This window comes from Erythranthe guttata, chromosome 10, assembly GCF_056151865.1.
Source record: "Erythranthe guttata isolate IM_541 chromosome 10, IM_541, whole genome shotgun sequence".
Taxonomy (NCBI): domain Eukaryota; kingdom Viridiplantae; phylum Streptophyta; class Magnoliopsida; order Lamiales; family Phrymaceae; genus Erythranthe; species Erythranthe guttata.
In genome coordinates, this window is record NC_142542.1 from 2446872 (window position 1) to 2459488 (window position 12617).

The 12617-nt window shown below is 34.1% G+C and overlaps 1 protein-coding gene across 1 annotated transcript; it reads left to right on the forward strand.

The window, feature by feature from the left end:
* Window positions 1-10815: 10815 nt before the first annotated feature.
* Window positions 10816-11941, forward strand: LOC105952695 (zinc finger protein ZAT5). Its single transcript, XM_012976280.2, has one exon. The coding sequence runs from the start codon at window positions 10931-10933 to the stop codon at window positions 11777-11779; it is 849 nt and encodes a 282-aa protein (XP_012831734.2). The 5' UTR covers window positions 10816-10930; the 3' UTR covers window positions 11780-11941.
* The last annotated feature ends 676 nt before the right edge of the window (window positions 11942-12617 follow it).

A 12617-nucleotide genomic window follows, 5' to 3' on the forward strand; every position in this document is an offset into this window, starting at 1 on the left:
TTTTTATCTACATATAAAATATAAATAGAGGATAATTTTGTTTTTACAATTAATATGATAATGATGATAATTATATTTTAACTAATTAATCTTGATTAAAAAAAGACATGTTTTGATAAAATATAAATGTTATTAGTATTCATGTTATATAATAAAGTATTTGAGGGTAATTTTGTATTTTGAGATTTTGAGTAAGGAAACAAATAAGATCTTATAGAAAAAAAAGTGGGGAAGATGTACTTTTTTTTAAAACATCTTATAAGCTCCCTAACAGCTTATTTTTTAGAAAAAATAAGATCTTTTGTAATTTTTTATCAAACACCTTTTAACAGATTATAAGCTTTTAAACATCTTATAACATGTTTTTAGGAGTTTATAAACTTAGCCAAACAGGCTCTAAGTATTAAACATTTAACTACCGTATTGCTGTTGTTTTATAATCTATACACGAGTTATTTTTAACAAAAATATTCTTATTTTCTTTATATTACTTCGTATTGACTTTGAGCATGGACAACGCAAAATGTTGAAATTTCAACTAACAAAATTTGTTGAATTTTTTATATGTTACAACTTGAATAATTTCAAATGGAGTTGGTATGAGAAAGATTTGATCGAAATAAATTGCAAAAATTAATATTTAATAGTACTTGATTTGAATCTCAATTTTTTTTTTCAATCGAATCACTATTAAGATGGTTTTAATTTAAATAAATTGTTGACCATGATCCAAATCGAATATCATAATGTAAAACAACTTGTATCAAAACATTGGAGTTTTTGTGAGAAAATAATGATCTACTCTACATTACTTACTTTATTCAATATTATTGTCTACACAATGTCATTAATTCAATAGAATTTTTTACTGTGATCCAAGTTGAATTCTTAAACATTTTTAAACACAAACATTGAAAAATTGTCATTATCTTTCAAATAACAACATGAATCAACGCAGTCGAATTTTGTATGAGAAAGTTGCATAACTTTTCGTTTGATCCTAATTCATCAACTTGAATCAGCGCAATCAATTGTATGAGAAATTTATGATCGAAATAATCGAGAAACAAAAGTTACATTAGATAATCTCAATTCCTTGTTGATTTATGATTTTTTGAGGGAACATGGAGAATTATGCACTTAATTAAGTTATGATTTTTTTTTCTCTTATTAGAGTTAATATTTTATAAGTAATATTTTCATCATATGCAGTCATTTCCGAGCATTGGATGTATAATAGGCTATGGAATTCAGTACTTAATTGAAAAGATGTGCTTTACTACATCTTGTATATGTTCATCCATATAGGCAAAGAGAGGAAAGTAAATTCCCCCTTTAAAGAAAGAGGGAAATTTATTTAGATTCGTGTTACTTTTGGACGGAAAATATAGGTAACGATCGACCTCTATGCATCAAAAGGGCTGAAAATTAATGAAAAAAAAGTAGGATAAAATTTGGCGGACTCAACATAGGTTTGATGGGCGCCTAAAGCAATATTTAGTGGATCGTCCGAATATGTATTGGTTGGTTAGAAATCTTATCCTCGTTCTTAGATTAGGAAATGCGGCTACCCCAACAATGGGTTCATTGAGCTTACGCACTACTTGTCGACTATGTTAGAGTGTTGGACTTCTTTGAATAGGGGTTCTTTGAATAGGGGTATAAATGAGACGAGTTTGACATATTTATCGAGCTAGAGCTCAAGTTAAATCTGGCGACAAGTTCATCGAGCTTCCATTTTCGAAGTTCGATCTCGAATCGAGTTTGTCAAGCTTGAGCTCAGATTGAATTCATTTTCTTCTTTTTTATTTTTATATTATTTTTATTTTTATTATTATAAAATTTGTATATTATGATATTTGATAATTTGAACAAAGAATATCATATTAAAAAAAAGAGATTTGAAGAAGAATATTATACGTTCCGCATTCATAAACTAAACCCACTAAGAATATGTAAAATGTGCACTGATTCTGTCGACTCCGTTGATATTATTTTGACCGAATTCTTCCTCTATATCGGGTTTTGCAAAATAAGATCAGAAAAAGAGAAACCGGACTTGTGGCGGAGTTAGCACTCCAACAGCAAAGTTAGTAGGTTTCTTTGATGTAAGATGCTCTCGCAAGTTAATAAGCTATTTTTTTAATTATGGATGCGTACCTTTGCTTATCGGATTTTTGACTATTTATAGAAAAAGTCCGGATATGAATCCGGATTTTACTCTAATTTAACCCGTCTAATCAAATTATTTCGGACTCCAAATAAAGATTCAATTGAGCTTAACTTGTCTCTTCAAGGAACAGTGTTGTGTGCTACATATTCCCAAGGCTGCATATTCCTTGATATTCCTGACACATGAGGGGACATGTATTAAATGCAAGGCGGCTATGTCGGACCTCTCGCTTACGAGAAGTCAAGCTCTTCTTCCTCGCTAGCGAGGGGCGTCCTCCTCTCGCATCTAAGCTGGGCCTTGTGGGAGTCTTCCTATTGGGCCCTTGTTGGGCCATCCTCATTAACGGACCAAGATATTGATTTTACCGAATCAACTAGTCCCCCACTCGTGGGAAACAAGCTAAAGTATTTCGCGAGTAGGTTTATGAAATCTTGAAACAAGGACCCTCTGGAAATATTATTCGTTTATGTATATATCATATTATTTTATTATTTATTTTCTCTCCTTTGCTTTTTCTCTTTTTTTTTTAAATAGAGGGGTCAATTGCGCTTCCCCAAGCTGCGGCTCCCCCCTTGATGAGACATGTCTTTTCGCATTAAATGCGACGCGTGGGTTGGCCTAGGTATCTGTGCAGCCGTCTTTTCTTTACCCCCTCCCCCCTTTATAAAAACCTCTCTCCTTCTTTCTCATTTCTTTCCGCTCTTCTTCCTCCTGCCATTTCCTTCATTTTTCCGCTCCTCCTCCGGCGTGCGTTATCCCTTTTCCGGCAAGTCTCCCAGCTTTCCCCCCCTTTTCCAGGTACTTTTATTCCTTGCTTTGGCTTCTTTATTGTTCATTTTTTCTCCCGGTACCTATGGCTTCTTCTTCTGGGGAGAACCTTCCCCCGCCCCCTGTGGTTGTCTTACCACGCGCCACCATACCGAAGAAAAGCAAGAAAACGGTGACTTCAAAAGTCCGAGGTAAACTGATGAGATAGACGGAACTCCCGCCGTTCCCTTGTCCAAGGGTCGCGAGATCTTGCGTGAATCCAAATCGAGGTAACCCACCCTACATATCCCTTCCACTTCTGTCAAATCAATTTTGACTGCCGATGATATAGCCGATCTACTTCTGCGACAGGGTTTAGATGTGTTATACTATATAGCTCTTCCAGATTCTTTCCAAGATTCCCTACATCCTCCTCTCGGTTTCAACACTTGGTATCTGGACCAATTTCTCGCGGGGTTATCCCTACCCATTCATCCTTTATTTCTCGAGGTGGCGAATAAATATAAAGTCCCCCTTAACCAATTTCTCCCCAACTCTATTAAGTTTATGTCCGCCTTTTTTATGATTTGTCTCGAAGCAGGCCTTGACCCCACGGGTGATTTATTTCACTCTGCGTTCGTTATAAATCATTCCCCTTCAGGTTTTTTTCACTTGACCTCTCACCCCAAACTGGGCCTTTTTAGTGGATTATCAAATAAAGTCTAGAATTGGCCTCAGAGATTTTTCTTTCTCCGGCCCCCTTTTTCCGAGGTTTTCCCCACCTACTTTCTATTAGATTCCCCGACACCCGAGGTGGTGTCCGAGGGGTGCAAGCCGCTTCTCGCTCTTTTATCAGCTCGTCCTTGCATTAAAACAATTAATCATGTTATTAAATATCTTGGAGATGATTTGACATGAAATTGCTTGGTAATGCTAAAAGGATACTTGGCATGGATATAATCAGAGATAGAAAATGTTGTTCATTGTTTCTAAATCAATCTTCTTATACTGAAAAAATCCTTGAAATTTTTTCTATGTAATCTTTAAAACCTGTATTTGTTCCTCTTGCTGCTCACTTTATGATAAGTAATGAACAGTCTCCCAAGACTGAACCTGAAATTTCTGAAATGAAGAATGTGCCACATGCTAATGCTATAGGGTCTGTTATGTATTTGGTGGTTAGCACTAGGCCATATATTGCTTATTCAGTGAGTTATCTTAGTAGGTATATGTCTAATCCAGGTTTGCCTCATTGGGAGGCTCTTAAATGGTTTCTTAGATATTCAAAAGGATCTGTTAAAACTGGCTTGCTGTTTTCTAGGTGTAAAACTGATAGTGAACTCTGTGCGTATGTCGATTCTAATTTTGCCAATGACAGAGATAGCAGAAAATCCTCCACTTCTTATGTGTTTACTTTAAATGGTTCCTGTGTCAGCTGGAAATCTCAGCTTCAAAGGATTGTTGCTCTGTCTACTACAGAGGCAGAGTATGTAGCTATTACAGAAGCTTTTAAAGAAGCTATCTGGCTGAAAGGTCTATTGCTTGAAATTGATTTCTTGAGAAACAAAGTGATAGTTTTTTCTGATAGTCAATATGGTATCCGATTGTGCAAAAACCCTGTCTTCCATGATAGAACCAAACATATTGAGATCAAATTTCATTTCATTAGGAGAATTGTGTAGGAAGGGTTATTGATCTTGAGAATATCCCATCACAGTTCAACCCTGCTGATGTGGGGACTAAGTGCTTACTCGTTGAGAAATTTCGTTCTTGTTTGAAAAACTTGAACCTAAAATCTCAAGATTAAACGGTTGTGTGCTTTTCTTGTTACAGTCTGTGTGACTAATGTTTATTTGCTTTCTTTGTGATTGCTTTTATGCATACTTTTCTCTGTGAACTGCAATCTGTGTGATTTCAATTCTGCATTTTGTGTAAATGTATAATTCTGTGTGACTTACCTCTGACTTTCTGTGTGAAATCAGAAAGATGTACTGGTATTACTTTGTGTTTTACAGGTATATCGAAAACAACAATGATGACTTCCATAAAAAACCATAAATTCACTAATGATACACTTTGGTCCAAGGTGGAGATTTGTTAAGGTTGTGGCCCAATGTGTTTAGGGCTTGTAGCCCAATCTCACTATTACTTACACACACACATTACTAAAGAATGGCCCATCAGTGAAAAAGCCCACTTGTGGGAATATGCTGGAAGGATTAATATGAGCCGTTGGATTAATCCATTTGATCATGGCCATTAACTCTTTCTGACTCTCCCTCTCCCCTTGTACTCTCCTTTCCCGTTTTGTGCCCTAGACAGCCTATGTTCTTCCCATTTGTCCCCTTCTGCTTTTTACTCCTTTTGCTCCAGCAACCATGGACCAAACGCCGTCGTCCTTGGTCGTGCTTGTCCCAGTGGTGGTCCCTTCAACGGTTACCTTTGACTGGAGCATCTATTTAATGTGGGGATTGAAGTGGCAGAAGGTAAGACCTAGAGAAAAATCCTAGTTTCAAACCCTTACTTACCCCTCTCTTCTGTGAGTTGGGTCTGTGGTGAGTGGGTGAGCTGTTGAGTGCCTCGTTTTCTTGGTCATACCTCTGATCTGGGTGGGTTAGGGTTTGAGAGAGAGAGATATATGTTCTCTGTTGGTGCAATCTTAGTCTCTGTGTGTGTAAGATTTGAGATCTCTATGTATCTCTGGTGTGAATCGGTTTGAAAGACTGAGCTGTGTTTTATTCTATATTATCTTTCAATCTTTCATTCTTATTCATATCTGTTTATTTATGTTTGATTTGTCGAACAATATTTCTGAGTTTCTGTAAGATTTTTCGAGTGGAAACATAACAAGAAGGGGGTTTGGAAAGGAGGAGATGTATGAGGGTTTTGTGAGTATGACATTAACAAAAGAAAATTTAGATTTTTAATATTTATGTGGTATTATTTTTCTTAAGGATATTAATGTATTATAAATTTATTATTGTTATACATACTATATTAAATATGGGTAACTACTAACTAGTCCACTACTTTTACCCTCGTGGTAGTTTTACACATATATATAAGTGAGAATCTTCCCTCTCCTAAACACACCAATTTCTCCTACATATAGTCTCATGTTTTTTCTTTTTTTGTTTCTCAATTCTTGTCATTCTTGGGCGTACTTTATTCCACAATTATCAATCCAAGAGCTATATTAAATACGTCATTTTACAACAATTACCTATTTATTATTTATTTTTAATTTAATAGTATTGAAGTGAGAAATAAATTGTATTTGTATTAGTCGTCCCCTTAACTACATCCAAGGCTCGGTTTGGCTAATAATTCGGAATTTATTTTTTTTTGGAAAAATTCGGAATTTTTGATCGAAATTTGAAATTCCAAAAAATTTATATCTACTTTCGATTTAGATACAATTTTTCCCGCGGAAAAATCGGAATGAAAAATTTAATTCATGACTTTATGCCTCATACCAACGAAGATTAATCCATCTATTATCTATAAACCCTGACTTTTCTAATACTAATAGACAATAGTTAGACAATGTGAAAAATATTGAAGTACTGCACCTCAACAAAAACAATCATACATTAATATTATTAAAACTAACGTAAGATACAAAACACTTCACCGACATTCTTGCTCGTTCTTCCTTTCTTCAATGCTTGAAAAAATGACGGTGTACAATATTATAGTATTATATATATATATATATATATATATATATATATATATATATATATATATATATATATATATATATATATATATATATATATATATATATATATATATATATATATATATATATATATATATATATGTGGGTAAATTACACCCACACCCTGTGGTATGCTTAAATAATTTTAAGGTCCCTATTGTATCGATAATTACACTCACCCCCTGAAACATAGTTAGAAACTCTAACGGAATAATGCATTGGATACATTATTCCGATAGGGTTCTAATGGAGTATTACTTTTATCTAGTGGTGGAGATAACATAGAGTTATGGGGTGACATGGCTCCCGCAATATTTTTAATCACTCATAACTCTTTGTTGTCTCCACCACTTCCTGAAACCAATAGTCCATTAGAACTCTATTAATAACGTATCCAATGCATTATCCCATTAGAGTTTATAACTACGTTTCAAGGGGGTAAGTGTAATTATCGATACCACATGGAGCTTAAAGTTATTTAAACATACCTCAGGGGTGTGAGTGTAATTTACCATATATATATATTGCTACCTAGGATGCTCTCTATATATACACGAATTATAGAGTACGACAAAAGAATACCTTAATTCTACCAAGCACTAAAGTCTTAACAATGGTTTCAGTGCTTTTTTTTTTTTTTTTCTTTTTTTTACTTTTTGGCACAAAGGAAAGAATAAAAATTAAATTATTTTACGTACTTCACCTAAATTATATATGTATGTATGCTGGCATACAGCATACTACAAGACAATTACGTGCCCCCAACATTCTCGTAGAGTATACGTATAGTTAAATATACGCCAATATACTTTATATATATTATATTAACTAAAATTGTTAAGAGGAATTATTTATATAATTATATCTCAATATATATGTAGTGGTCTTGGTGCTTGGTTATTTTATTAAAAAAATAATTTTGTCACTTCTCTACATTTTCGCTATTTTTTATGTCTTGTTCAATGACGACGGATTATAAATGGATGGATATATGCTCTAGCTTTTCATCTTTTTTGTAATGGATGGATGGATATAATTCCACTACTAATCGTCCAATGTTTTATGTACGTATATAATAAGCAATTACTTATACAAAAGACGAAATCTCTCGTCCCCAGACCCTCATCCCTTAGTCCGACAAGTATTTGATGTAATAATAATAAGCAATTACTGTATATATATGCAGTGGTGAGTACAAAAATTTATTACAAAGAGGTTTTCGGGGGGGGGGGGGGGGGGGGGGGGCACTGCTCCTGAAAAAAAAAATTACAATTTTTTTGTGATAAAAACCAAAAATGGGATCGGAAAAGCAAAAAAGAAAAAATTTTTTTAAGAGTTCTTTTTGCATTAATTTAGATTTTAGGTGGGCTAATTAGTAAAACTTGAATGGATTAAATAGATATATGTATAATATAAATGACAAATTATAAATTGAGAATGGATTTGAGTCCACCCCTGTATATATGTGATTTACTCGCTCATCATATCATATAATTTTGTTAATTAGTTACGAAAAAGATAATGTTCAAATGCGGACCAAGATTGGTTCTATTTGTATATAAAAAACTTTTCTTTTTATCCTTTTTTTATGAGGAAGGAACCCGCATCTGCATTGATAAACTTATACTCTCGTATAATAGCTTGAAAGTTATACGAGAGACGAAAGTCACACTAGACTAATTATGTCTGATAAGCTCCATCTAGCAACTGTTGGTAAGAGATTTCGAATTTGGGTCAATTAACGCATGCTCACTTGCTCCAAACGTTAGTTCATTCCTTATCGGACTATAATAAATTTTCTATCAATTTTACCTCAAGAGGTAAAGGAAAGACAAAATTAAATTATTTAGCACTTCCTTCCAATACTAATTTGAATTTTGTTGATATGTCATAAAAAGAATGAATTTTTAGATATTTCTTTAATGGTGCAAATTTAGATTGGATGGCATGTTTTAATACGAAAATCGGATGCATAGGATGATTGACACGTGGATAATTTAATTAAAAATATAGTTAGGATTCTAATAATTGGAAAAAAAAAACCTCATCATAACCCGTAACCCCTCTAACCCTAATTATAATGAGCGTAATTTATTAAGAGTTAAGACTTAAGACTTAAGAGTGCCACATGTCAAAAAGTTAATGAAATCCGATTTATATTAAATATCGGCTGATCCGCTCAGAATTTAATCTCTTTCTTTAAACATTAATTAATAAAAGCGTCCCATGTTTTATAATTGGTGACAGCTCTCCCTCAATATTAATTCATCTATCTTATAAATTATAATACATTGACAATGTATATGGATATTGGATAGTAATACTGTAGTGGATTATATGAAACACAATGTATTAATTGGATCATTAATTGGAGCCAAAAAATAATTGATAAAGTCTTCCATTTAACAAAGAGAACATGCTTTTATTCCATACTTTACCAACTCTAATCATTGGCTAAAAGCATTAATTACTAGTCTGCACATTAATTTAATTAATTATGGTACCCGGCATGATTAGGGGGTGCTAATCCACTTACTAGTACACAGTTGATCTCTACTGTAGACTACAAACATTATAACTTTCTTTTTCTTTTCTTTTTCTTAAAAAAAAAATTGAAAATAGAGAACCAAACGTACCCCAGCTACTCAAGGTGCATTAGGTAAATTTCACACGATTACTATATAGTTAGGCGGTGTTTGCAAAGTGATTACTGGTAAATTCAACTTTTGCTTATGTTTCTCTAAATACATTCAACTTTTTAAGGCTTATTGATCTCATAAACACCCTTGGAGCTACTTCTCCAATCTAAAAGCACTTCATAACTAAATAACAAATGTGCATTTGATATTTTTAACCTTATTTTCCTTATCAATATTGTATTCAATTGTTTAGGTTACTTTAGATATTTTACCAAAATAACCAAAAGAAAACAAAAATTATTTACAAACACATCAACTTCTGATGAATACTGTTCTTAATTTTTATAATTAGTTGCAAAAAACCCCAAGTTTTATATGTAAATTAAGCAGTAAGATCAGAAGTTGTTCAGTAAGTATACTAATTAATTAGCTGACTTTTGGTGCAATGATTTAGTAGGAATATTTTAATATACATGAAGTTGTAAATGAAAGGACAACTAGCATATTGAGATTAAACAATTGAGGTAATGTTATTGGTTAAGAAATGTAGAGTAATGGAGTGGTACATAAAATAATTAATAATAAAGAAAAATAAAATAAAATAAAGAGAGAGAGAAAGAAGGGGGGCGGGGGAAGTAGTGGGGGGCGGTGAAGGTATTACAGCGGAAATTGTGTGGGGTGCCAGCCAGCCTTGCACTCCAATTCTCATCTCTACAAACAACCATTCCTTCCCTTTTAGTTTACCGTGTTTGCTTCCAAGCCAACCGATTCCCTCTCCTTTCCGCCGCATATTATTTTTACGGTAAATTATGCGAGATCAAATTATGATCATAACCGTTCATGTTTGAGTACTTACAATAACCCTCTCAGTTATGAATTTTAATTTCTTACACGTACGCCCATCTGTGAGGTGTTGAATTTTGTTTGTGGAATTTACTAGATTATGTGGAATATTTTTACCCCATTCGAGCTTCACATTTTGAAACAAGATGATGATCGTCAGATGTATGTGTATGTGTCTCTTTGCTTGTAAATATCAGATTGCGGTACATCAGAAAAAACCGTATTTTTGCACAAAACGAGTACAAACTAGAGAAAATTCCATGGAATTTAGAAGATTCTTTTGAATTTGACACCGTAAAAATAAACGTGTAATTAAAAGATTCAGAAATGAACAAGTGGTTGTAATTACCCAAATAGAAGGAGTTTTTCGTAGTTTGGTCTTACCTGATGGGTGGTCGCAATTTACCCCATATATACACAAATATATTTAATTTGTGTTTGTCACTTGGACAAGCTTCCTGCGTATAGTAAACATATACACATGTAAATTAGTTCCTGAGCTGTAAGGACAAGAAAAGAAGATCATCAGTGAAAATACATTTTCACGGGTTTTCTTTTCACTTTATAACACACTTCTCTCTCTCTCTCTCTCTCTCTCTCTCTCTCTCTCTCTCTCTCTCTCTCTCTCTCTCTCTCTCTCATACATATCTATATATGTGTGTGTATATATATATATATAGTAACTTCAACTCCACTCTTTGTCCCACCTCTTTGTGTTTCCTTTTCTGACATTTTAGTTGGGAGAAAAGTGAAACAAATAAAGTGAGAGAAAGCACAAAAAAAACAACTCCTCCAAATTAAAGTATGTTCCTACAGGCCGATCTAGAAGATCAAGTAGTTATGCTCAAGGGAAAGCGAACCAAGCGTCCCCGCCCCCCCTCCTCCCTTGAATTAACTACCATGGCCCCCACCACTAGCTCATCCAGCACCGCCACCGCCGCCGCCGCTGGTGGTGGTGGTGTTACGAGTGACGAAGTTTCTGATCGCACAACCCCCTCCCTTTCCGACTCAGGTGAACTCACCCACGACGAGGAACAAGATATGGCCAACTGTTTGATTCTACTAGCTAGAGGTCAAAGACAAAGGATGCCATTGCCACCTCAACCGCCGCCGCCGGCTGCGGCGGCGATGGATGTATACCAGTGCAAAACGTGCGACAAGAGTTTCTCTTCGTTCCAAGCACTGGGCGGTCACCGGGCGAGCCACAAGAAACCCAGTAGTAAGCCAATTACAATTACAGCGGTGGATGAATATTATCAGAGATCAATTCAAATCTCCGATAATAATAATAATAATAACAGCAACATTTATCTTGGCAACCAAACGAGGCATAAGAGTACTACTACTACTAGGAGGGTTCACGAGTGCTCTTTGTGTGGGGCGGAGTTCGCCTCCGGCCAGGCCTTGGGCGGCCACATGCGGCGCCACAGACCAATTCCGGCGGCGTCAATTAGCGGCAGCGGGCATGGTGATCAGCATCCAGAAGTGAAGAGGCAGAGGAATATGTTGTTGTCCTTAGACCTTAATCTCCCAGCTGCACCGGAAGAAGAGCAACCGGCGGCGGCGGTGGCGGCGGAATCAAAGTTTCCTTTTGCACCCAAAGAACAAGTTATTGTCTTCTCCGCCACTCCTTTGGTTGATTGCCATTATTGATTTAGTTAGTTTTCTTTCTTTCTTTCTTTTTTTATTTTCTTTTTTTATTTTGTGATCATTAATTTATTATTTTAATTTTCAACTAGAAAATTAATTTGTGAAATTGGTAACATTATTATGCATTCATGTTGATAAAGCTCGCTCTATAGAGTTGATTCTTTATGTGTATCTCTCAAACCTTTTATTTTGAGATGAATGAGGATTGTAATTAATATATATATATATATACATTCATTTGTTCATTTTCATTTAATTACTTATTATTTTTGTTTTGGAATATTATTATTTGTACATGCACGACAATTTGAAAGATGACTGATATAGTTGATATTATTATTTGTTTCTCTTTTCTTTTTTTCGTTCTTTTCTTTTCTTATTAAAATTTGGAGTTGCATGCAAAATCGTCCTTTCCCAATTGATAACTGCCAATAAATTAAAATTTATTTCAGGAAAATGCTTAACATGTCTTTGATCTAAGGATTCCCAATAAACTCACAAAAGAAATGTTGGGGGTAAAATAAACAATTTGCATAAATAATTGAATAAGAACTGTACTTGTAAGAAGAAATTAATTCTGATAATCTCTTACGTCTGATAAGAACTGTACTTGTAAGAAGAAATTTTGGTCCGCTACGTTAATATAAATATAAAATGATTGTATGTCTTACTTAAAACTTAAATTTTTGGTTGAGTTGTTATTCAACAAATATAACTGATCATGACCGAAAGAAATAGTATTCAATACTTTGATAAATATTTATATTCATAGAGTTTTTTTTTTTTTTTTTTAAATTCAATGTATAATTTGGATTTAATTTCTGACTATACTGTAGAATCA